At 52.3% G+C, this 25,480-nt stretch overlaps 1 protein-coding gene across 1 annotated transcript in view; it reads left to right on the top strand.

The window, feature by feature from the left end:
* The first annotated feature begins 18,937 nt into the window (after window positions 1–18,937).
* Window positions 18,938–25,480, top strand: part of EMILIN3 (elastin microfibril interfacer 3) — an 11,987-nt gene continuing 5,444 nt past the window's right edge. The window contains exons 1-3 of the mRNA XM_024743079.1: window positions 18,938–18,964; window positions 19,130–19,201; window positions 19,541–19,685. Of these exons, the coding sequence (XP_024598847.1) occupies window positions 18,938–18,964; window positions 19,130–19,201; window positions 19,541–19,685 (244 nt within the window). The remainder of the gene's footprint in view (window positions 18,965–19,129; window positions 19,202–19,540; window positions 19,686–25,480) is intronic.

Here is a 25,480-nt window from a genome sequence, read left to right as displayed (position 1 = left end):
AGATTTTCAGAAACTCCAGGGGCAGACAAATGTCTGTTGATGGGCTGGATCCAGGGCACTGGGAACAAGTCTGCTACTTGAGCGATGGCAGAGCCATGGGCGTTGTCAGGCTTCCGATACAGCCCCCAGGTGACATGTGAGAAAGCAGAATCAGGATGTGTTTTAAGGGAGGTGACTATCCTGTCCCCCACTGGGGTGTTCAGCTGGCTCTCAGAAGCAGGACACGAGGAGAGGCTCCGGAGTTCACGTCGGTGCAGTGCTGGCAGCTAGCAGCCCCCGGAGGACGGAGCTCCCCCCACCCCGAATGTCCAGGAAGGCACTGCAGTCGCATATGGGGGCGACCCTGGGGACCTGCCAACATCTGATGGGACCCACTCCCCACCCCCTGGACTGAAGCAGCCATGCGAAATCTCCTCAATCTCATCACTGGGCCCCTGGAGCTAGGGGTCCTGGCTGGGTGCGTGTGCCTGTCGTGTTGATACTTGGGCCTCACCCTTCTCCGTCCCCCAGCGCATGCAGGTTCCTGAGAATCCTCAGGGTCTTAGAAAGAGTGAGTGATCTCACCTGCGGCCACCTTGAAGGTGTGAGTGGGGGAGGAGAGCAGGATGGGGGAGGGGTCCAAGCCGAGCTTGCAGGCAGTGATGAGAGGAGACTGGAGAGGTGTTAAGCCTCAGTCCTGGCTCTGACCGAGAGGAGGCCCGACCAGGAGAGCAAGATCCCGGTCCCACGGCCCACCCCTTCCCCCATCCCCACTCCAGCTCTGATCCAGGCTTTTCCGTTCACAGATCTCCAACGTTCCAGGCTGGCAAAGAGCCAGGGGGGCTGCCAAATCCCCAGTGAATGCCTTCGGGGGGAGTGGGGTGGGGGGATGTGCAGGCCTCTCAGGTGGATCATAGGGGCCTGAGGAAAGCCCCCAACCCCAGTCCCCAGGCCCACAGTTGGGAGACCCTCCAACTCTCACCGCGGTCCCTTGTCAAATCTCCCCATCTGCAAGCAAGCTGTGTGTCCGTAGGGAAAGGGCCATCAACTTGTACTCCTGGCGTGCGTGTGTATCTGAGAGACAGAGCTGGAGGGCGGGGGGCCTGGTGAGGAGTTCCCGCCAGCTGAGCTCCTGTGGCCACTTCCTTCCTTTCCCTAGACAAGTTGGAGATGATTAGCCTCCATTCAGGGTGGGGATGCAGACGCAGCCCCCCACCGTGGACTGGGGTATGGGAGGGTTTGGAGCTGCGCTCTCAGTACACGACCCACCATACCGAACAGGCCCAGGGAGCAGCCATGGTCCACTGCCCGCCCCCTGGCCCCGCTGGCCCTGGCACCCCAGCCTCGTAAGCAGCAGGAGTTGAGAGAGAAGACATCCATCCAAAGTGGCACTGTCTCTGCCCATTCGACTATGGGGGTGCAATGTTCTTCAAATCTGACCTTGTGATTTTGGGTTCTCGATGATTCTTTGCGCCCTCTGGCTCCCCTCCCTTTCGTGCTAAGTCAGTCAGCGGGTCTGTGCTCATTTCTCAGGGATTTGATATGACAATGAGCAGAAAAAGAAAAGGAAAGAAAAGGAAAGAAAAGAAAGAAAAGAAAAAGAAAAAAGGAAAGGAAAGAAAAGAAAAAAAGAAAAAGAAAAGGAAAGGAAAGAAAAGAATCTCCTCTTGTCTTTTGACTTTCAAAAGCAGCCCCTGGCCTGGACACAATGGGACAGGTAAGAGCAAAGCATCCCATACCGCCCCTTGCCCCATCTAGAAAAAGACTCCTGAGGGCAAGAGGAGGGTCTGTCAGTGGGGACCGGCGGGGAAGCTCCTGGAGCCCAGCTGGCTCTCGGCAGCAGGACGCGATGTCAGCCCCGCAGACCTCTGGCCTCCTCCCTGGGGGCCCGTGGGGCTGCCCTTCCCGCGTGACTGTGGCACCCCCAGCAGCAGCAACACGTCCCCATGCACTGACAGTGAGAGTGGCTGTCGCCTGTGCCCCGGGCTTCACTTGGGGTCAGACCTTCTTGCTCCCATTGGACACCCCTCCTCCCAACATCCAGGACACCAGCCGGAGCCCTGCGCCGATAGAGGATGGGGCCCGGGTATCAGTTGGGGGAGAGCAGTGCAGAAAGCCCACCCGCCCACTGTGCTCTGAGGGGCTGGGAGGAAGCAGCCCAAGGGCCCCGCACCCCAAGTCAAGTGGGTGCTGAGTAAACCCCGCCCTGTGATGCGGGGGCTGCTCGAACGCCCACTAACCGACTTGGAGCCCGGCAGCTGTGAGCTCTCTGCAGGCCAAGAGCAGAGAGCACAGCCAGGCCTCAGAGCCTCCCTGCAAGGCCGAGAGAGAGCGGGAGCAGTGCCCACCTCCCTGAGGGTGGGAGGGCCCAGAGTTTATCCACAGAAGGGTCTCCGGGGGCAGCAGGATTCTCGGAAGGGACTCAGTTTCTGAATGGCCCAGGGCACCTCTCTGGGTCTCTCCTTCCCTGTGCTCAGTGGGGTTCCTGGGGTCCCTGCCAGCTCTGCTGCCCTGAGATGATGTGTCCCCCTCCCTGCGGATGGAGGGTCCTCAGTCTAGGCTCAGCCTCAGGACTCGAGGCCCTCTCTCTGGCTGAAGCTCCGTTAACTGATGCTTCCATTTCCTCCTGGAGCTTGGAGCAGGGGTCCTGAGCCCCCTCGGCAGGGTCTCTACCTTCCTGTTCGGCTATTCCCCAAGAGCCTTTTTATAGAGTTCGGCTGGGATCCAGGGAACTTTGGGAAAGTATGTATGGGACAAGCCAAGCTGTACTAACCTGTCTTCCTCCTGGAGCTGAAAGGGGCCAGGTGGTTCCCAGACAAATGCAGAGGCGGGCTGCGGGTGGGGAGGAGGCTTGCACACGTTCAGGGCGGAGGTGAGGGTGGGGAGGCATGGCCAGGGGCAGCAGAGATGGGGGCCTGCTCCCAGGTGTCTTGTGTAGACACACATGAAACACACACACACACACCCAAAAGTACTTGGTTACGGACTTGGTTACACAGCTCCATAGGCATGCAGACATGGACAGGCATGTGCTGTGTATACAGAAATATGCACAGGCACATGTACAGACACTGCAGAGACGTGCTCAAACGTGTTCACACATACAGACCCGCACACACACACATGCACGTGCATACACACAAAGGATGCAGATTGAGAAGTTCCAGGCCACACCTAGGAGGAGGGAGAGGGTCTGACCACCCTGATGACCCAGCTCCCTCACACCCAGCACACACACACACGCACGCGCACACACACGCACACACACACATGCGCACGCACACACACACACACACCCCTTGGGAGGGAACCACTTCCTTCAGAGGAGCTTTTGGACTCAGGGCAACATGCAATCAAGACCTCATGCTGGGAAAGAAGGCGCCTTTGTGTGCTGGGATGGGGCGGCAGGAGCAGCTGCAGCTCTTCCAGGATAAGGGCCAGACCCACTCCGTTCTGTTCCTCACCCCAGGGGAGGAAGGTCAGGCGGGGCCAGGGATGGAGGGCGGAGTGGGAGTGCCAGCAGGCCCTGCACCAACCCTGGGTTACTGTCTCAGAGCCCAGAAAGCCACTCCGACCCCCAGCCCTGGTCTGGCCCTGTCCCCAGAACACCCCGTGGCTCTGCCCCCAGGTCTGGTGCGATGCTGACCCAGACCAAAGGCTGGCTCTGGCCTCAGGCTCCACGCTCGCCTTGTGCCAGTGGCCTTGCTTTTTTTTTTTAGCAGAGTGAAAAAAGGTCAGGCTCTTGAATTATAAAGACGTGAGGTTGAGTCCTGGCTCTGTTGCTCGCCAATAGGATGAACCTGATTTTTGTGAGCCCTAAGTTCAAGTTCTTGTTACCGTGCTCAGAGCCTGGAGGCACATCCTCTCCGGGCCCGGGCCGTCGGGCTGGTAGAGCGTCCTGCCAGCTTCTGTTGCCCAGGCCCAGGGAGGAGGGCAGAGCCCAGGCCCAGTCCCTGGAGCTGCCCCCTCTGAGCTCCTTCCTCCCTTTGCCCTCCTGCCTTTGTGGTCCTTGCCCCCAGCTGCAGACACCCGGGCCCCCTGTGAGCCTCCTTGTCAAACTCTGAAGGTGCCTCCGCCTCCTCCCTGCTCCCCCGCCCCAGATCCAGCCTGCCGCCTGCTCCCTCCGAGCTGGGTTCTCTGCAGGCTGAGCCTCCAGCAAAAACAGCCCTGTGATCTAGCGCAGTAGGTTTCAGCAGAGGGAGACCCGGAGGTGACTTCGGCACCATCTCCAGACACTGTGCCGGGACTACCTCCAGTCATTCAGTCAACAGGTATTTACTGAAGGTCTAGTCTGCGCCAGATGGTGTTCCAGATGCTAGACATTCAGCAGTGGACAAATAGACAAAAACCTCCGCCCTTGTGGGCTCACGTCCCAGTACCACTTCCATAACGCACACTGTTGGGGGCCTTGAGCGTCACACGGTCCCCATGTCTACCCTGAGAGCTGTGATCATCCTAGGCGCACAGACAGCACTTCCTTCCTGTGATGCCACAAAACGTGGGCATGTCGCTATCATAGCTCTTTCTCTCCCCTCGGCCACCCTGCCCCGAGACCATGGGTATCTCAAGGGGAAGGGGGAGCCTGGCACAGATCTGGTATGAAGCCATGATTGTCGGACTCGGCAATGGTTTTCAGTAGTTCAAGTGCGTTCAGCTACCACTGCCCCTTGGTGGGTGTCTTTCTTTTGCTCTAACTGTAACTAGGCCCCTCTCTTTCAATGTATTTTTAATGTGTTATGTAATTGTGTATAATTACATAATAGTCAAAGGATCTGTGTCCCTATTGTTAATAAAGTTGTTCTGTTTTAGGAAATGACTTACCCTGAAGCTCAGCTAACCTAGCGTGGGGGCGTGTCAGGTCAAGTGCTCTGCTCTGTACCCGTGGTACGATTCATCTGTTCGTGCAGTGTTAGCTGAACACCTGCCCCACGGCAGACCCGGAGTCGCAGAGCGGGAGCCCAGGGAGACCCCTGTCATCTAGCAGGGGACCAGGACAGGTAAGCAGAAAAGTGCAATTAGGTGGATGGAACGATGGGCTGGTGCTGCAGGAGCCTGAAGCGAGACCCCTGGGAGGCTGGGTGGATCAAAGATACTTATGCAGGACCGGGGACATTGAGTTGAGACTTCAGGGAGCCGTTGGGTGTATTTTTCCGATACAGATGAGAGAGGGATGATCCAGACAAAGGCGCCAGCATTTGCAAAAGTCATGGAAATGGGAAGTGCCTGATGTGTGTGAAGGAATGGGGAAATGTTAGATGTGCTGGGCGGGGCAGGTGTGTGGCAGGCTGGGCTGGAGAAGAAGCTGGCACCAGATAGGACTGTGGATGCCAGGGAGCGCAGGGAACCCCTGCCACATGGAGGGCACCCAACCTGGCCCCAGAGCTGCTCCACTGAGCTCTCCCTGTTCCCATCAGAAGGAGCCCTCTGGCTCAGCCTTGCCGTCCCCACCTCCAACCTGCCCTAGGAAACTCAGGTTTCGCTGTGGTCAGATTCCCTCTATTCTTGGCTTAGGTTAAAAAAAAAAAAAAAAAAAAAAATTATGGGTGGGAATTTTTGTAAGAGCTCTTTATATATTGAAACCCTTGATTCTTTGTTACATAGCTATCTTGGTTTTTTTTTTTGTTTTTTTTTTTTTTTGCAGCAGTTTGACCTTTATTTTGTTTTGATGGAAAGAAACCTGACATATTTTTGTTGTCATATTCATCAATCTGTTCATTTGACATTGTCTTAGAAAATTATTGCCTATCCTAAAATTGTATATGGATTAGGATTCTTTTCTGGTTTAACTTCCAACATTTAAATCTTTAAGCCATCTGAGGTTTATTTTGGTGTAAGGTAGGAATCTAACTTTATTTTTTCCAAATTGTGAGCCAGTTGTCCAGTCCTGTTTAGTGAGTAATCCATCACTTCTGCACTGGTTTGTTTATTTTGTTCAAAATTCATTTCCTCTCTTCTTGATTTTGAAAGTCATACTTGTAGTCTAAAAATTAAAAAAAATTTTTTTGTAATTTTAAAAAAAGAGGAGTAGGAGGAAGCAGAGTAGTCCAAATGTCATGGAAATGTATGACATAAAAGGTGAGAGCCCTCCCCTGGGCTCAACAGTTTGTTATGTATCATTTTATTATTAGTTTGATAACACTTATTAGATTTCCCTTTAAACAGAGAAGTACAAAGGAGAAAACCCAAGAGGAATCAAAATCTCTAGATAACATATACTGACATAAAATTATACTGACATTAAAAAAAAAGAATAATACATAATAGGGTTGGAAAAGTCAAGCCATCCTGAAAGATACAAAATGAAAAATCAGGGAATTCCCTGGCGGTCCAGTGGTTAGGACTCCGTGCTTTCACTGCCGAGGGCCCGGGTTCAATCCCTGGTGGGGAACTAAGATCCTGCAAGCCTCACAGCATGGCCAAAAAAAAAAAAAACCCAGCACCTCTCTCACTCACTATCCTCCCACACCAAGTCCCTTGCCCCAAAGGTAACCAGCTACATTTCCTATTTGCTTTAGTTTGAAATGCATTTCTTTACCACACTCTGTGTTCATTTGTGGATGGGTCTATTTCTGGACTTCCAATTTTCCCTGCCGTTTATCTCTTTGCTATTCTGGTGCTGGTACCATACTGTTTAAGGTATTAGAGTTTCACCATATGTTTTAACAGCTGGGAGGGTAAGGCCTCCCTTACTGATCTTCATATACAGGGACGTCATGATTGTCTTGGTCCATTCTGGCTGCTCTAACGAAGTACCGTAGACGGGGTGGCTCAAACAGCAGACATTTATTTCTCATGGATCTGGATGCCGGAAGTCTGAGATCAGGGTGGTAGCATGATCGGGTTCTGGTGAGGCCCCTCTTCTGGGCAGGCAGTCTGCCAACTTCTCACTATGTCCTCATGATGCAGAAAAGGGGCAAAGGAGCTCTCTGGGGTCCCTTCCTTGAGGGCACTGATCCCATTCATGAGGGCTCTAACTTCTGTTACAATTATCTCCCAAAGTCCCCGCCTCCTCATGCCATTACATTGGGGGTAGGATTTCAATACATGAATTTGGGATGAGGAGACACGACATTCAGTCCATAACAATAGCTATTCTACTCTTATTTTCCATGTCAACTTTATATTGTAAACCTCCCCCATTTGATTGAAAATTTGTTGGACTTGCATTATTTTTATGGGTTAATCTGGGGCTGGTTATCTTCTTTGAGGGACTGAATGTTCCTGTCGTGAGTAAGGGCATGACTGTCTCCTGGGACTACATTCAGGTTCTCTGATATTTCTTGTTCAGGATCTTGAACATCCCTCCTCAGGGCACCTTAATCTTCATCCACGGGATGCTATAGCTGCCGCCCCCTGAGAGCAAGAGGACTTGGGGGGCTTGGTCACTGTCCTCTGGCACCCGAGGGCCCTCAGGTAGAAGAGGGAGTAGACATGCTCGGCAGGGCTCCAGGGATGGACCTTGGACCTCTGGGGGTCACACAGAGACCGCCTTTGGCTCCACGAAAGGAAGAATGTTCTGTCTGTTGGAGCTGCAGGGCCACGGAACGAGGAACAAGCCACCAGGGGAAGTGGGGAGCGCTTCACGGATGGCACTTTTCCAGTGTTGGGTCACAGGGCCCAGCCCTTCCACGCTGACCAAGCAGGAAGGTCCAAGGCTTCCCAGCACCCCCTCTGTGCCCCTCACCTTGCTTCAGTCTCCACAGTGACCCCTCATGATGGGATGGTGTTAATCAACTTCACCTCCGCGGACAGTGAGGCTAAGCAAGGCCAAGAGACGTAACCAAGGTCACCCGGCAGCACTGGTGTGACTCGGATTCCCGAGCACATGCTCCCGCAGGCCACCTTTCTGTGACTGTTCCCCGGGGGCCCCTCTTCAGAGTCAGGGCTGACCAGTAGGAGGCTGGATCATGCTCCCCACCCCACCCTCAGTCGGGGCACAGCTGCCGGGCAGGTGAGTGGCCCAGTGGGCAGCGGGAGGCACCGCCAGCTCCTCTCCCATGCCTGGTCCTGCACGTACGTCTGCCTCTCTCCCCCGGGCAGCTCTCCGCTTGGCTCTCAGTGTCCTCCGGGGGCCAATGGGCTTCTTGATTCCAGGCTGCACATCTGGAAGTTGATGCTATTAAAACAAACCCCATTATATAACAAACAGACATCTGGAACCCGTTAACGCCGAGCTTTTAGAAAAAGAAATTGTTTTGGATGTGCTCTCTCCTAAGAATGTGGCAAGGAGCCCTCACCCTGGCTGTCCAGGAACCTACCGGCCAGGCGGCTCCTCCTGGGCCCGTTTCTCAAGGTATCTCAGGCCAGGCCAGGGGTGGGCCCGGGGAAGAGGCGGGGACAGACTCCGCCCCACCGGCCCGGCAGCTTCACCATCTCCTGAGGGCTGCGGCCTTGGAATGCTTCTTTCCAATTTCATTCAAATATTTATTCAGCACTTGTGTACCTACTATGTGCTGCTAACTCCGTATCATTCACATGCCCACCCTAACACCCCGCCCCAAGCCTGATTTCTCCATGATGGCTCAAGAAAACAGATCATGGACTGCCCTGGGTGCTAAACAGCCATGCTTTAACAACTCTGCACCTCTGTTTCCTTGGACACGGAGCCTGAACACCTAAGCTAGTCTCCGGAACTCCCGAGCACCCTCAGGCCTCTCCCTGGATTGTCGTCCTCCCCTTCCTCCTTGGACCAGGCGGGCTGGGGCTAAAATATTGAGGGGGCATTCATCCACAAATGATGGCATGGGGCTGTGGTAGGTCCCTCTATGAGTGGACCTTGATCTAGCAATGAGGATGCTTTATGAGAAACGTCTGGCTAATATTTTCAAGTGGAAATTTTATTCTTTTAATATTTTTCCCCAATATTTTGTGATGAAAAATTTCAAACATACAGAAAAGTTGAAAGAACTGTACATGAACACCCACATGAAACCACCGCCTAGATTCTGCAGTTGTTAACACACTGCTGTATCTTTCCATCTATTTACTCATCAGTCAATTCAAAAGCAATCTACAGGTACCACTATACTATTCCTCTAAACACTATGCTTGCATATCATTAACTAGAAATCAATATTTGTTTTTGGTTTTCTTTGAGGTGAAACTGACATTCAATGAAATGAACAAGTCTGAAGTGTAAGATTCCAGCAAGTCTGACAAACGCAAATACCTGTGTGACCCAAACCCCTATTACCATAGATAATTCACCATCAGCCCCAGAACGTTCACCATGGCCCTGCCCAGTCAAGCCCCATGCGTCACTCCTCCCAGAGACAACCACTGTGCAGGTTATTCTCACCGTAGATTAGGTGTTGTGGGCTGAACTGTGTTTTCCCAAAATTCATATGTTGAAGCCCTAGCCCCAGGACCTCAGAATGTGGCTGTATTTGGAGGTAGGACCTTTAAAGAGGTGATGAAGGTAAAATGAGGTCATATGGGTGGGCCCTGATCCAGTATGACTGGTGTCCTTAGAAGAAGATATCAAGACACACGTATGCACATGAACGGAAGAAAGACCACATGAGGACACAGGGAGAAGATGGCCATCTACAAGCCAAGGAGAGAGGCCTCAGAGGGAACCAACCCTGCCCAAACCTTGATCTTGGACTTCTAGCCTCCAGAACTGTAAGAAAATAAATTTCTGTTGTTTAAGCCTCCTAGCCTGTGGCAGTCCTAGCAAGCTAATACATCAGCTTTGCCTTTTCTAGAATTTCATGCACTATGTATTCTTTTGTGTCTGCCTGATTTTACCCAGCATAAGGCCTTTGGGATTCATCTATGTTGCTACATGAGTAAGTACTGTTTTCCTTTTCGTTGCTGAGTAGTATTCCATTATATAAACATTCTAGTTCGTTTAGCCACGGCAATTTATTTTTTAATGACAGAAGAATTGTTTTATAACGTTTCTCTCTATTGTATGTTTTTTTGTTTTGTTTTGCTGTACGCGGGCCTCCCACTATTGTGGCCTCTCCCGTTGCAGAGCACAGGCTCCGGACGCGCAGGCTCAGCGGCCATGGCTCACGGGCCCAGCCGCTCCGTGGCATGTGGGATCTTCCCGGACCGGGGCACGAACCCGTGTCCCCTGCATCGGCAGGCGGACTCTCAACCACCAGGGAAGCCCTATTGTATGTTCTTTATGTCATCCCAGCAACAGAGAAGACGTTCCACAGCTAGCCCTACTCAGAAGGGAGCTTTAGAATAGTTCTAAAGTCTAATCATCCTGAAATGTATATAAAACACATTATACTTCCTGAAGTGAAAAGTTCTTAGAGATGAGATTAAAGAAGTAGTGCATCATTTTTATCTCAGTGAGTGCGGATGAGCCCATCCAGAATGCAGTTTACCTGTTTGGTTAATGACACTGGTTTTGGTGTCGGGAGCTTCGGGTTTGAGTCTTACTTGCTGTGTGACCTTGGGCAAATCACTGAGCCTCATTTTACTCACCCAAGAAAAGAGGCCAATGATCCCATCCCTAAGGGTTGCTTGAAGACTGAATGAACTAATGAGTTCAGGGTGTTCCCAGTGGCTGGAAAGACTAAGGACTTAGGAAGTGTTTCCCTGTTGTGATTTGTCCCACTCAGCAGCCGTCAGAGCCAGAACTCTCTCGTGATAGGGCAGCAAAAGTAGATTTCTGGGCCACAAAGGGTAGACAATGAGCTTCCTGCACTGACACATATAATAGCTGAGACCCAGGAGCAGGGTGGTGAAGACCATATCAATGTCAAATCAACAAGCTGCTGAGGTCGATTAGGCTGATGCAATCACCACAGAAGTGATGCTTTCAGAGTTTCATAAAACGCACTCTGAATTCTGGGATCCAAAAAGTGCTTCCAGTATGCGCAAGTCTTACACATGTTTGGCCATTTCTATTTCTTATTTTGTTCTGTCTGAATGGGGCAGTTCAAAAATTTGTTTCACTTGGTCATGATTTTTTCTAGGGAAGTGCAAGTTTAAATCTGATAATCTAGAAACCCATCTTTTATAATAGATTTTAATTGAATATTTTCCTTCTGACCCAGCAGGAGAAATACATAATCCAAATGGCTGTCATTTTATTTTATTTCTGAAGTTCTTTTTCCTCCTGAAAAAAAATTTATTTTTCAACTTTAAAGTCCTTAGGAATTATTTTTTTGGTGTAATTTATCCACTCTGCCCCAAGTGGTTTTGAAATGTTCGTAATTCCTCTCAGATGATCTTTTCTGGCTTTTAAAGACAAAGAAAATATCTATAGTTTCACTTTGAAGCTCTTGAGAAAAAATTCCTGGGAGCTTACCATGTGGTAAAGGAATTTAAAATAAAAAAGATACATTCGGATTTGGAAACAGGGCTGTCAGTTGGACCCACCAATTACCTGCAGGATGAGAAGGATCATTTACTACAACTTCCTACGTCCTCATGGGATCTCAGCGTTGTCCGTCACCCATCACCGCTGCAGGTGTGTTTAAGAAATCCCGTTCCTCCTGCACGTTTCATGAGCACCCTGCTTCCAAAGGTTTGCAAAACTCTTTTGGTAGGTACATCATGCTATGCCAAAAACAGAACTGAGAGCATCTGACAGCCTTTCCTTTCCTCACAAAACTTCACTATCACCAGACCCCAAAGATGTACAGAAACCCCGCAGACTTTCTGCTACCAGCCAGGTTTCTTGGCCTTCCCCAATCGATAGAAATTGACTAGAGGCCAGACAAGAAATTCATGCAAGGCTTTGTTGGGGCCCCTGCTGCAGCAGATGGGAGAGCAATCAACAGGTTCCCTTGCTTGTTCTCCTCCTGAGGGGAGGCAAGCTTATTTCTTATACGGGGTGAGGGTAGGGGTGTATCCAGGGGTCGGGCCAGAGGGGTGGCTTAGGTGTTTTGCCCACCCCTTAGAGGGTGGTGTGTGCAGAGGGCATGCGCAGTACCCTGCTTTTGCTCCTGACATGCTGTTTTTGCTCCCGGGCTCTTCAAAATTGGCAGTTGGGTTTTTTGGTCTCTTTGTATCTTTTAGGTCCAGAATTTGCCCCAACTGCTCATGCACGCAGTTATTTTTAGTCCCGAACAGCTTCTTTGTATTTTGTTGCCGGAGGAGAGGTGTGTCCAGGTGCAAGCACTGCTGCAAAGGGGCCCACGTCCCAGCAAAGGGTCCCAGGTCCCAGCCTGTCGCATTTCCATACCACTCAGTATCCACACATTCAGATGTCCTCTCATAGACCTAGTAGTGCATTTTATTCAAGTCAATTCCATTTGGTTGCTTTTTCTTTTTCTGATATATTTTTATAACGCTGCACGAGATGATTGATCCCAGTCATCTCTTCAACAGCCATGAAACCCGAGAACCTCTCTTTTTTTTTTTTTTTGAGAACCTCTCTTTAATTAAACCTCCTGGATTAGGACCGCCCTCCTTCCCAACTCCAAAAGTGCTACTACAGCAGAGCTCAAGGTCAGTCAGCAGCCAGGCCTGGCCAAGAGGGCTGGCTCCCTGCGGGCTGGACAGTAGGGACCCACAGCAGAGACAGCCTTGGGTGAGAATCAGGTCTGCTTGGTTCCGGGAGAGGGCTTGGATCCACCAGAGAGCCGGGGCCGGCAGCTTTGGGTGCTCCTGGGAGGACCTGCGGAATCCCTCCCTGTCCCTGGGGACACAGAGCAGTCCCTTCTGGGGCATCACAAGGCACAGCCAGCCTGTCTGTTGGACCTGAGCCCTGGGGGTGATTAGAGCTGCAACAAGGCAAGGGGATAAACTTCCCTCTTGGTACTGCGTTTGCAGCATCTCGTACGTTTTGGTATGTTGTGTTTTCAGTTTTGTTTGTCTCAGGATATTTTTTTAAAATTCCCTGCTTGACCCAATAGTTGTTCAAGAGTGTGTTGTTCAGTTTCCACGTATAAGTGAATTTTTGTTTTCTTACTGTTACTGATTTCTAGTTTCATTCCATTATGGTCAGAAAAGATGCTTGGGATCATTTCAGATGAATGGATAAAGAAAATGAGGTCTGTTCATACCATGGAATATTACTCAGCCTTTAAGAAGAAGGAAATCCTGCCGTTTGAGACTTGGCTGAGCCTGGTGGGTATGACGCTAAGTGACACGAGCCAGACAGAGAAGGACAAATACAGTGTGATCTCACTTACATGTGGAATCTAAAAATGTTGAACTCAGTAAAGCAGAGAATAGAATGGTGGTTGCCATGGGCTGGGGGGTAGGGGGGAGATGTTGGTGGAGGGGTGCAAAGTTTCGGTTACACAGGATGAATCAGTTCTGGAGATCGAATGACAGTGTATGACTATAATGAATAATACTGTATTCCGTACTTGAAATTCACTAAGAGAGTTGCTCGTAAGTGTTCTCACCACCACCAAAAAAACTGTGTGAGGTGATGGATGGATTAATTAGCTTGACTGTGGTAATCATTTTACAGTGTATACATACATCAAAACGTCACGCTGTATACCTTAAGTATATACAGTTTCTATCTGTCAATTCTATCTCAGTAAAGCTGGGGAAAATGTGGAACTTAATAAATTTTATATTGAAGTTTGGGGAGAAAAACAAAGACAAAGGGAAAATAGGCACCCGAAGGAAACCAACAGCCGGGAGTAAGAGCCTGCAATTTGCTCAGAATCACAGGAGTCAAACCACAACCTGCACAGCAACATGGAAAAGAAAAAACAATAAGAGCATTAAAAAAAAATCAGATGTGAAAGAAAATACTTTCTTGAAGTAGGAAACATGATTTTAAATTTAAAACAAGTTGGAGGAGAGGATGAAGACCTGGGAAACCAAGTGGAAGAGAGAATGCAAAACACAAAGCAAAAATAGCAAACAGAAAGCATGCAGGGAAAAACCCAGAGCCTAGGAGGAGAGAGACCCAAGAGACATCATATGGGAATAATACAAAGCCTAGAAGGAAAAAAGCAACACATGGAGGAGAAACCATAATTTTAAAACGAGGAAGAAATTTTTCCGTGGTTTGAAGACAGACTTGGGTTTGAAAGGGCTCGTGGAGTTCCAGGCAGGAATGATGGAAAAAATCAGACATCTAGGCATAGCCTGGGAAGATTCCTGAATTCCATGATTAAAGGGAAAACTCTATGAGCTTCCCGAATGAGAGGACAAGTTAAGAGAATCGCCCTGGAACCACACATTTTTAAAGTTAGAAAAGAGAAAAGCATCCTGCACCAGCCAAGGTGCCCTTTACATACCTGGGATGGAAGATGCTCAAAGGTCCAGAGACTCTCCCTGGACCCCGCGGAAAATGCCTGACAAAGGAATCTAATCAGGTAATAAAAGAGTCAGTTTGGAGATGAGGTGAAGAAAAGAGGAAGCCATCCATGGTAGCTGAGAAGCTACCAATTTATGTATAGCTAGCTCCAAATGGATAATGACAGATGAGATGGACTTTGTAATATAAGCACTAAATAAGTTAAAAAACGAAACAAAACAAAACAGAAGAGAGATGCAATAAGACCCATTGCTAACCTACAACTGAAAGTGCTGGATTACCTTGGCAAAAGGTAGGAGTTGAGGAGGCGGGAAAGGGCCAGCAAAAGCATTTAAAATATTTCTTATTGGGTGGGGGAGAAGGAAGAAGGAAAAAAGAGACCCTGGGTGGGAGGAATTGATTGGTGCTTTGTTGACATATAATAGAAAGTGGTTTTTTTTGTTGGTTGGTTGGTTTGTATTTTATGAAAACCAGAAAAGGAAAGGTCAGGACCGTGGAAGGCAACATACAGTAAAGCTTCCAAAATGAGAAAGCAAAAGAGGAAAGACCCGCATCTATTGTCAGTTGTTCCTTTTTTTTTAATTAAAAAGAATATATTTTATTATGGAAACTTCTAAACACACACTACAAGAGAGAGAATAAGACAAGGACTCTCCATGGACCCACTCCAGGGTTCAATACTCATTTTTTTTTAAGCTGGGGAAATTTGATTATCACAAACCCTGTACCATTTCAGTTTTTAGTTTTCCCAGCAGTTTATTTAGAATTTACACACTTTTGTAGAAACTGGCACTCCTCCTCAATGATCAAAACATTTCTTCTCCTTTAGTTCTTATTCTGATCTCCAAGAACTCCAAAAGTACACCGTCAGAAAAAGACAAGGCACGGTCTTTTCCTGGTAAATATTTTAGCTTCTTCAAGATTGACTTTTTTATGACAGAAAACTGGCAAACACAAAATGCTAAATCTTTCCGATTTCCAAGATTTAAAAATCCTGAAGTTTGCACAAAACTTGTGGATTTTTTTGACAGGCTATATTAACCCGTGTTTACCTTCACTAAGTAAGTGACACTTAGCTTGGAATGGTATCAATCACTCGATTTGGGTGCTAGGTGTTCAGGATTCTGGAAAACTCTGTACCATCACTTAACTCCCTGGATAGCCTCTAGATCCTTGGTGGAAAATGACAACAGACTGCACTTAAAATAATCACAATTACCAAGAAAGAAACCACAGCCAACGTTGGTTAAGATGTCAAAAAGTGAAGAAGAATGAAAAATGTTTGCAAGCACAGAGCTAGGCAGGCCAGGCGGGTGGGCAGGCTGATGACACCAGCCAGGTAGGAAGGGCCCCGGAAATGCCAGCACCAGTTGGGTTGTTCCCAAACATTCCTATTTTCCTTTGTTTTTTCTTTTCTTTCAAGTTGAAAACCTGTGGGGGTTTTTGGGGTTTTTTTTAACATTGCCACAAAACATATAGCAAAGCCGTGTTTACTAATTTACACACCTGGTTTCAGGTACTTTTTGAAGGCCCTGTCATGTTTCTGCTGATTCTAAATTTGTTTTCCTCTGGGAACCTGGGTGAGGGAGCACCCAACCTTTAGGCCCTCAGGTCCCTCCTCCCCAGATCTGCACTCACAGCCCGGGATAAGCCCTATGAGCCTCGGTTTGGGCCCCGCCCTCCAGCTGTGGAGGGCTGAGATCGGTGGAAAGTCACTGGGGCCTGGCGGCCACTGCACACCCTGTGATCCAGACTCTCCAGGGCCCTTTCTTTGCCACCCTTCCTCAAACCTGCACTTCTCGTTGGCCCTGCCTAAACATTCCTCCATCCTCACCCCAAATCCAGGGGGAGAACCTCAGCTGCCATTTAGCACAGGGAGCCCCTCCGCCTCTCCCCGCTGCACCTGCAGGTGCCCTGCTTCCCGCACCCCCCTGGCCCTCCTCTTCCATCCTCTTCCTTGGGCCTGGGTCCTGTCCCTTTGGGGGCCTCGCTCCCCTTCCTCTGGGCCTCCAACCTCTCCCTCTACCTGGCTCCTTCCCCCACAGGCACCGTCTCCACTCCTCACCCCTTCATCCTGTTTCAGCCCAGCTTGGTCCAGGCCAAGGGCCCCACTGCCCTCTCGTTTGGTCAGGAAATCGAAGCCCTCACTTGTTGCTATTCTGAGTCTCCTTCTGAAAATGTCTCCCCTCCTGGTCTCAGCTGGCATCTCTCCCCACTCCCCACTTTCAAGTTCCTTCTGCTCCTCTGACCTCATCTTTCCTTTTTTTTTTTTTTTTTTTTTTGCGGTAGGCAGGCCTCTCACTGTTGTGGCCCCTCCCGTTGCGGAGCACAGGCTCCGGACGCGCAGGCTCAGGGGCCGTGGCTCACGGGCCCAGCTGCTCCGCGGCATGTGGGATCTTCCCGGACCGGGGCACGAACCCGTGTCCCCCGCATCGGCAGGCGGACTGTCAACCACTGCGCCACCAGGGAAGCCCTGACCTCATCTTTCTTATCTCCTTCACTGACTCTTGTTCCTCGGTTTTTACCTTAAACGTCCCAGCTTTCTTTTCACACCACACAGACTCCTTTGGAGAGGGATCTCTTCATTCCCATGGTCTTAACTTTTGCCAATAGTTAACTTCTCTCCAATTTTGGACCAACCAGATCAGGCAGGTTATGAACCTTCAATTTGTTTTTGTTATGAAAACTTTTTTGTGGGGGTTGGAGGGAAGTCTTCATTTCCCCCTGTATTAGGAGCCATCAGCCCCTTCCGGGGAGGGTGCCCCTCCCCAGGACAGAGTGTAGCCATCTCCTACCTCCTCCTGGGAATGCCACCCGCCTGGACCTTGGGTGTCTAAAGTCAGAGCCCTCCAGGTGGGGGAAACCACTTTTTCTGTTGCTGACGATTTGGGTTCTGGATATGATGGGCAATCATGGCTCTTCCTTATTATGGGAAAAGGAGAAGGAAGTCTGGGGAGGAGAGAGGGAGGGAGAGACTCGGGGGGAGAGTGGGGAGAGGGGAAAGGATGGGGACACAGTGACCCGAAGCAGAAAGGGTGGGTGGTGGTAGAGCACTTGCCTGGGAGGTGCCAGCTCTGTGGAACAAAGGGCGGCTCGGGGCCTCAGCCAGCTGCCCAGGTAGAAGGAACCCTCACGACCTCTGACCTGGTGCCCTCCCCCCCAGTATCTGGGAGGAGTGAGGTCCCCAGGACCACTAATTGGCCACCATCCATGTGGGATGGTGTGTATGGGGGGGCTCTGATCTTGCCCTAGGGGCACACAGCCCCCCACCTCAGCTGGGAAGGAGCAATGGACAAACAGGACACCTAACTCCTCCAGGGCACCTGCAGGCACCTCCAAGTCAAGGTGACTGCCCTCCACACTTTTGTCTCCTCTCTGCCCTTGTCACAGCAAAAAAGACCCCCAAGCCAGAAAACTGGAGTCCTCCTGGAGCCCCTCAAAAGTCACTGAGGCTCCCTGTTCTCCTAACCCTCCCGGACGCTTTCCACGCTCTTCCATCCATTTATTTTAAAATTTATTTTTGTCTGCGTTGGGTCTTCATTGCTGCGCGCGGGCTTTCTCTAGTTGTGGCGAGCGGGGGCGACTCTTCATTGAGGTGCGCGGGCTTCTCATTGCAGTGGCTTCTCCTTACAGAGCACGGGCTTTAGGCACGCGGGCTCAGTAGTTGTGGCTCACGGGCTTAGTTGCTCCGCGGCATGTGGGATATTCCCGGACCAAGGATTGAACCCGTGTCCCCTGCATTGGCAGGCGGTTTCTTTTTTTTTTTTGCGGTACGCGAGCCTCTCACTGTTGTGGCCTCTCCCGTTGCGGAGCACAGGCTCCGGACGCGCAGGCTCAGCGGCCATGGCTCATGGGCCCAGCTGCTCCACGGCATGTGGGATCTTCCTGGACCGTGGCACGAACCCACATCCCCTGCATCGGCAGGCGGACTCTCAACCACTGCGCCACCAGGGAGGTCCCTCCCTTCCACCTTGACTGCATGCAGCGGTTCTGGCCTCTGCGCCCTTGGTGCCAGCACAGCCTGCTGCCCTGTCCCCCTTCCATCACCCACCCGGGGACTCCATGGCCGGTAGCTGAGGGGGACAGAGGGAGGCATGGGAGGAGGAGGTGTGAGGGAAGGGGCCTGCAATTGCAGACGCACTCAGTAGTGGTTGGACCACATGGGCAGTGATGAGACGCAGCAGGGGAGGAGGGTGCCCTAATCCCAGCACAGCCCCCGGACGGCGGAGGGGAGGGAGGGATAAAGTCCCACCGTGGGAGCCTTCTGCCTGGCCTTTCCCAAAGGAACTGGGGCTGCCGGCCAACATCAGTGCAGCCAGGAATGTGGGAGCCCCTGGCTGCGGAGGCTCAACCTGGGGAAGGCCCCATTGGTCACATGGTGGGTGGCAAGAGCAGGTGTGTGGGCCGCTCTGGCTGGGGGTCAGAGAGGTCAGACCCTGGCTGGAAGCCCTTTGAATGGTTGCCAGATGTACTGTCTAGCACTAAGTATGAAACGGGCAGGGAGACAGAGCCTGGGACCTCGCAGTGGTGCTGGCCCATGACTCTGACCTTGGCCCTGACCCAGCTCTTGGAAGCCTGGTAACTCTCCCTCCAAATGCCTGTCCTCTCTTATCCTCAGCATCTCTTGCCTGGACCACCACCTTCCCCACTGTACCCTTATGGCTACAGAGGGACCCACAGTTCATCCACTCAGCAAACACAGGCAGGAGGTGGCGCCTGCATCACGGACTATCTCTTGGGAGGGCAGCTCGATGCAGAAAGACAATGACCGTGGCACATGGGAAGTGGCAGGTGAGTTGGATTCACAGGGTGAAGACCAAGCATCTCTGTGCACCACCCCCAAGTCCTCAGCCTGAAAACGGCCCTCCCCATCCCAGAAACATCCCCTCCAGAGAGCCCCACTCTCATTGGAGCTCACACCCAACCAGGGATTCTCTTGCCCCTCCCCCTCCCCAGGTCCCTCTCCTGACCTCCCCACCAACCCCAGGCTTCTCCCGACTCTCAGCCACCTCTGCCTCCCAGTCCCAGGTGCCTTGAGCACAGAGCCTGGGGCCCACCTGTCTGTGCTTGCAGCAGGGAGCCGGTGCACAGCAGAGGTCCCTGCGTTAGGAATTAAGACAGAGCAGGTCTGAGGTCAGGGCAGTGTCTGGGTAGAGGTCAGGTTCTGCCTACCCAAGCGTGAGTTTTCCATGGCAACGACCACCCCTTCCTCCCCCGGCCTGGCTCAGCTGCTCTGTACCCGCCCATCCCATGCCTGCCTCCTCTGTACGCAGTGGTAATCCCATGTGGTTTTTACTCTGGTGTCCATGAATAGGAGAGAGAGGAAAGCAGGCCAGTCTTCCCAGGGCCTTGCATCCGCCCCGCCAGCGGGAGCAGCTCCCGGGCCGCCTGCTGGAAGCAGGCCAGGTTGCCATCCACTCCCATCGGCGCCCACCTTCACCGAGGCCTCCTGCTCAGGACAGCCTGGCTGTGGCTGCCCTGTGGCCGCACGCGGAATGCAGACCCCTGCCCTGTACGGCTCATGACACCCTCCTCTCTCCCCACGCTTGACCACACGTGGTCACCCAGCCCCACCCTAACGTGCCGTCTGACGTTTGGTCTGCCTGGCGCCTTCCAGAATCCTCCCCACACCCGCAGACTGCAACAAGGCCTGTCAGCTCTCTGTCCTGAAAGCCTTTGGGATTCACCCCGTTCCCCCCACTCCCCCCACCCAATCCCCCTCCCCATCCCTGTCAGCCTGGTGGTTGAATGTTGCAGGCGCTGCCTCCCTGGCACCCTGCCTGCTCAGAGCAGTGGTAGCCAAGGGACATTTTTGGAGGCAGTTCTGTATGTGTCGTTCCCCTGCTGTAAAGTCCAGACTCTTTGGGGGGGATTCAAGGCCCCTCTTTTCTGGCGCCTGCCAGTCTCTCTTGGGGCCGGGCCCCCCACTGGAGCTCTGCTGGGCTCCCCAAACCCACAGGCCGTCTCCTGCCCCCAGGCCTTGCACATGCTGCGCCCGCCACCTGGATGCTTTCTCCCCACAGTTGATCTCTGGTGGTGGCTGTCTGTGGAGATGTCTCTGATCCTTTCTCCCAACTCTGGTCACTTCTTCCTCTGCGATCCCATACCTCCCTGTGGTGCTTGACATAATGAGTATCACATTCCTTATCCCTCTCTGATTGCAGGGCTGTCTCCCTGTGTTGGGTTGGGTTTCCCAGAAGCACAGCTGGAAATAGGGATTCAGGAACATGAGATTTATGAAGGGAGGCCTCCCAGGAGAAATGCATATGGGAGGGAGGGAGGGAGGGAGGGAAGCAGGAGAGGGAAGGGGCAGAGCAAGAAGGGGATCCCAGGTGGAGTCTAGATGTGGCCTGATTGGGGGGGCAGGGGTGCTCTGGGATATAACCACACGGCTGGACTGTCCCCTTGAGGTGAGGAGGCCAGCCCGTCATATCCCTGTATCAGACAGTCACTGGCTGTGGGATGGGAGGGTTTGGAACTTCCCAGGGGAGGCGGTGCTCATTAGCCAATAGCAATCTGCAGGAGGGGCAGCTGTGGGCATTAGGCATTAGCAATGGGCGTGGGGGGTGGGGATTGTGAGTGCTATGGCCAGGGACAGGGGGTCTGGCAGGGTACCACCAGCATCCACCACACCCCCTGTCAAGTGGGACCTCTCACAGATTCTGAATGAACGAGGAGTATGTGGAATCTTGACCCATCCAACCCTGACCTTCCCCAAGCCCACAGCTGTGATGTTGTCCTTGGAGGTCCTGCATTTCAGTGAGTGAAAGGTGTCTCTTATGTGCCTGGCTGTGCAGATGGGGCCTTTAGCCAATGTTCTCAATTAGTCCCCGTAGTCGACCATTTTACAGATGAGAAGACAGAGGCTCAGAGGGGTGAAGTGCCTCCATGAAGGTCACGGGACTTGTGATTGGAGGTCTGATTGACTCCCCGTCTGGTTCCTTCCATCAGTGTGTGAAAGGCCTCAGAGCTGAGCCCCTCCTGCCCACCACAGAGGCTAGTCCCGGGTCATCTCTCAGCCCCACAGCCTGGCTCAGCTAAACCCAGGATCCCCAAGGGCCACATCTGGCATTTGCAATGGTCGGGAGGCCCACACATGTATTTTGCATATTATTTGCATAATGATCGCATCTGGTTTGCATGTGTCCATGCTGAGGACCCGTCAGCACTGCACAATTTTTTTTTAAAAGAAGATGTTGGGGGTAGGAATTTAGTCATTTATTTATTTATTTTTGCTGTGTTGGGCCTTCGTTTCTGTGCGAGGGCTTTCTCTTGTTGTGGCAAGCGGGGACCACTCTTCATCGCCGTGCGCGGGCCTCTGACTATCGCGGCCTCTCTTGTTGCGGAGCACAGGCTCCAGACACACAGGCTCAGTAGTTGTGGCGCATGGGCCTAGCTGCTCCGCGGCATATGGGATCCTCCCAGACCAGGGCTCGAACCCGTGTCCCCTGCATTAGCAGGCAGATTCTCAACCACTGCACCACCAGGGAAGCCCAGCTGCACAATTTTTAAGTTGCTTCTAAGCAACTCTAATAAGTCCATCACCCGGGCGTTACTGAGTCCAATTTCCCTGATTTCTGGACTCTCTCTCAGGCCCTCACCTTGGGGCTGCATAACTACCCACTCCAGGTCCCAGAGAGGCCATGCTTCTGCCCAGCTGGAAGGGGTCACTCCAAACTCCTGCTCTGAAACGCATGTGGATTTATTTGACAGTGACCTCTTTTGAAGGTGTGGGTGTAATCAAAATGGCAGCTGGGCTTTGAGCATGCTAATGTTTATGTTGAGGAGAGAGTGGGCCCGGGTAGAGCCTTGCTACACAGCACTTCCAAAGGTGCCTCACGTGCAGGAAGGCTGAGCTGCACAGGTGGCTTGGGGAAGGGAGAGGCGTGCTTCTCCCAGTGGCAGGGGCTCATCTGCGATGGGAAGGGCTTGTGCCAGAAAGTCAGCAGTTTCAGTGCTATTTCTGTCTCTTTCAGGGGAGCTACATTCCAGAAAATTTTGTGAGGCTCTCAGTGATCTTATGTGGTGGGGCCTCAATGAAAAAGGAGAGCACATCCTGAGGCAGGTGGATGGAGCCCGGAGAGGGGAGAGGAACCGCCTCGGATTCTGAGAAGTGCATGGAGGCAGGCAATGGGATGCCAGGCTCCACAGGAGCTATGTGTGAACTCACCATCTGTCTCACTGCAGCTTCCTGGGATCCAGTCTCTCGTCTTCTCTGCCCTTAGGACACAGTTCTTCCTTCTGCCCCAGGGAGGCTGTGGAAGAAGGAAGGAAGCTCCAGAGTCTGGCAGAGGTGCCCACTTACGCTCGCCCCCCTGAACCCTAAATGCAAGACTACACTCATTCCTGTCCAGGTTTATCTTGTCATCCTGATGGCATCCTCCATTTTTTTCCTGAAGAGAGAGGTGGCACATCTGTCACCAGTGGCTAATGAAAGTTGGGAAAATCTGCTTCTGCACGTGTCTGGAAGTGGACTGGGGTAGACAGGATGTGTCTGGATATGGCTGTGCACGTCCCTGGGAACAGAAAGCCTGATCCTGTGTGTGGCCCCTCAGCCCACCTCCATCCAGGTGTGGAAACTCCAGCCCGAGCGGGGGGAGGACACGACCATCTGTCTTCCTCCCTTGCCTCTGGCCTCCCTAGGCTTCCTGTCTGGCAGATGCAAAGTAGCCTCAACATCTGCGGGGGGAGGAGGGGGGGAACCTCAGCCGCTGGCTGGATACAGCCAAGAACCCAAGCATCTCCTCCACCCATGTCCTCCTCCCCTACCAGGATGTGGCCCCAGTGCTGGCTCCCGAAACTGTTCCAATTAGAGAGGGAGCATGGTGTTTGATGTCAACCACCTGGGGAAGGGGGAAGAGGGGGTCCATCTGTCCTTTCGGCCCTTTGTTATGTGGGCTTTTCCAAGTTCAGACAAGGCCCAGCCTCCTCCCTCTGAGTTGTGGGTCCCACATCTGGGTTGAGGAAGGGAGTGAGAGGAAGGGGTGGGACCCCTTGGAAAAGGATCAGAGCTCTGGGGCAGGGAGGTGGGGAGTTTTTTCCAGAGCCGGATGGGCAGTGCTGCCAGGCGGTCAGAACCCAGCCTAGGGGGAAGAGCCGGGCTCCGCTCATCTTCCACTCAGATGTCTCTCACTTTCTGAGAAGTAGAAATTCAGTGGCTCCAAGATCAAGATCATGTTATGCATCCTGTGTATCTTGCCCAGTGAGATGAACGTCTTTGTTAAAGTCTGGAGCACATTGGGTGGTGGATTTGTGGTGGAGGATGAAGACTGTCTTAGGCATCATTTGCTGGGATCAGAAACCCACTGGAGCTCAAGTGAAGTGGGTTATTGGAGGCAGACAGAGGAAGCCAGTCACCAAATGGCAACTCACCGTACTTCTCCCTGAGTACATAGCCCCTCCACTCTGCCCCATTCTCCTCCTGCAAGCTCTCTTCCTCAGCTTCCCCATAACTCCCGCGGAGCTATGGCTACAGGGTGCCCTGGCCTGTCCTCTCACTACCCTTCAGGGACCCTGTAGTGGGTTGAATGGCGTTCCCGCAAAATTCATGTCCACCTAGAACCTTAGAATAGGACCTTATTTGGAAATAGGGTCTCTGAAGATGTAATTACTTAAGATGAGGTCAGACTGGATTAGACTGGGACCTAAATTCAATGACAGGTGACCTCGTAGGAGGAGAGGACCCAGAGACACAGAGAGACGAGGGCCTTGTGAAGAAGGCCATGCAGAGACAAGAGAGAAGGCCACGTAAAGACAGAAACAGATATTGGGAGATGCAGCTACAAGCCAAAGAGTGCCAAGGATGCCAGAAACCACCAGAAGCTACAAGAGACCAGGAAGGAATCTTCCCTGTGGCCCTGCTGACACCTTGATTTCAGACTTCTAGCCTCTAGGATTGTGGAAGAATAAATTTCTGTTGTTTGAAGCCACTATATTTGTAGTAATTTGTTACAGCAGCCCTAGGAAACAAATAGAGTCTCCACCTGGAAGCCGGATCGCCCACAGCCTCTGCGTTTCAATTTCAAAACCCAGGAGAGAGAACAATTGGCCTGCTTGGCTCAGGTGTGCGCCAGCCTCACCCCTGCTCCAAGACCCGCAAGCCAGCATGGCTGGGAGAGGGCAGGGGTGCAGATGTGGGCTTCACACCGGCCCTAGTCCAGCACCCCTGATAGCATCGCTTTCCCCAAAGGGTGTGAATTCACATCTCAAAGTCCGGTTGGAGAGAGGCCTCTCCAGGTGTGCCTCAGAGATCTGCGCTTTCTGCACACCTGTCTTTACTTGGGGAAAGACCCAGGTGGCTGTGATCATCTGTGTGGATAAGATCAAGCCAGGAAGAAGCTGCAGTCTGTTGGAGGACAGAAGCAGGATTCGAAAGGCTTTTTGCAGCTTAGAAAGCCAACAAGATGACATTGAATGAGGATGGCTGTAAAGGTCAACTCTTGGGTTCCAAGAGTCAGTTTCACAAGGGAAATATGGAGGAAGCCTGACTTAACAGCAACTCCTTGTGAGAAAGACCTAAAGGTTTTCTTTGACCAGACGCTGAAAATGGGCCAGTGCTGCAGTCCAGCCTGCTAAGAGCTTTAGTTGCACAAGGAGAAGCAGAGCACCTTTGGCGGGGCTGGAGGGGTGACAGGCGTTCAGGACTCCGTGCAGCCAGAGACCTGAGAGAGACAGAGATAAGATGCACTCCACCAGGAAACCAGAAGGACAGCCTGGCCACCAGACGGATTGTGGAGGGTTCTCGAGCACAGAGGGGTTAAGTTGTCCGGGGAGGGGTAGGCAGAGTTATCAGATGTCCTGGGCACCCTGGGACAATGACGCTGCGGGGAGGCAGAGCTAGCCAACAGGGATGATCTGGGGCCTATTCCAAGGAAGTGGCTGCGAAGGTGTTGCTGGCCCGTCCCCAAACACGGTCATCTCAGCTTCAGAGCCCTGGACCGCGGTTCCCGGGAGCACACGGGTTTTTAAGAGCAGTGTGTCCAGTGGGTGGGCGTTCTTAGACGGCCCCGCGTCCAGGCCGGCCCCAGGGTTCTGGCTCTGCTTCTCGCCCGGGTGCACGCGGGAGACAGTGGCGGATGGGTGATGGGTGTGTTTGGGGGGCCTCCCGGGGTGCGACAGCCTGCGCCCCTGCCACTTCGGGGTTGCTCTCTTCTTAACCTCTCGCTCGCGGGCGGCCCCTCGGGCGTCAGCTCCGAGCTGGGGCGGGGGGCCGGCGGCGGAGAGGGGGCCGGCGGAGGAGAGCGACGCGGCCCCAAGTTTATGCTAATCAGCGCAGAGCCCGCCTCCCGCCTCCCCTCGGCGGCCCCT

The sequence above is a fragment of the Neophocaena asiaeorientalis genome, unplaced genomic scaffold (assembly GCF_003031525.2).
Source record: "Neophocaena asiaeorientalis asiaeorientalis breed wild unplaced genomic scaffold, Neophocaena_asiaeorientalis_V1.1 scaffold82, whole genome shotgun sequence".
In the NCBI taxonomy this organism is placed as follows: Eukaryota; Metazoa; Chordata; class Mammalia; order Artiodactyla; family Phocoenidae; genus Neophocaena; species Neophocaena asiaeorientalis.
This window is presented reverse-complemented; position numbering and strand designations above follow the sequence as displayed.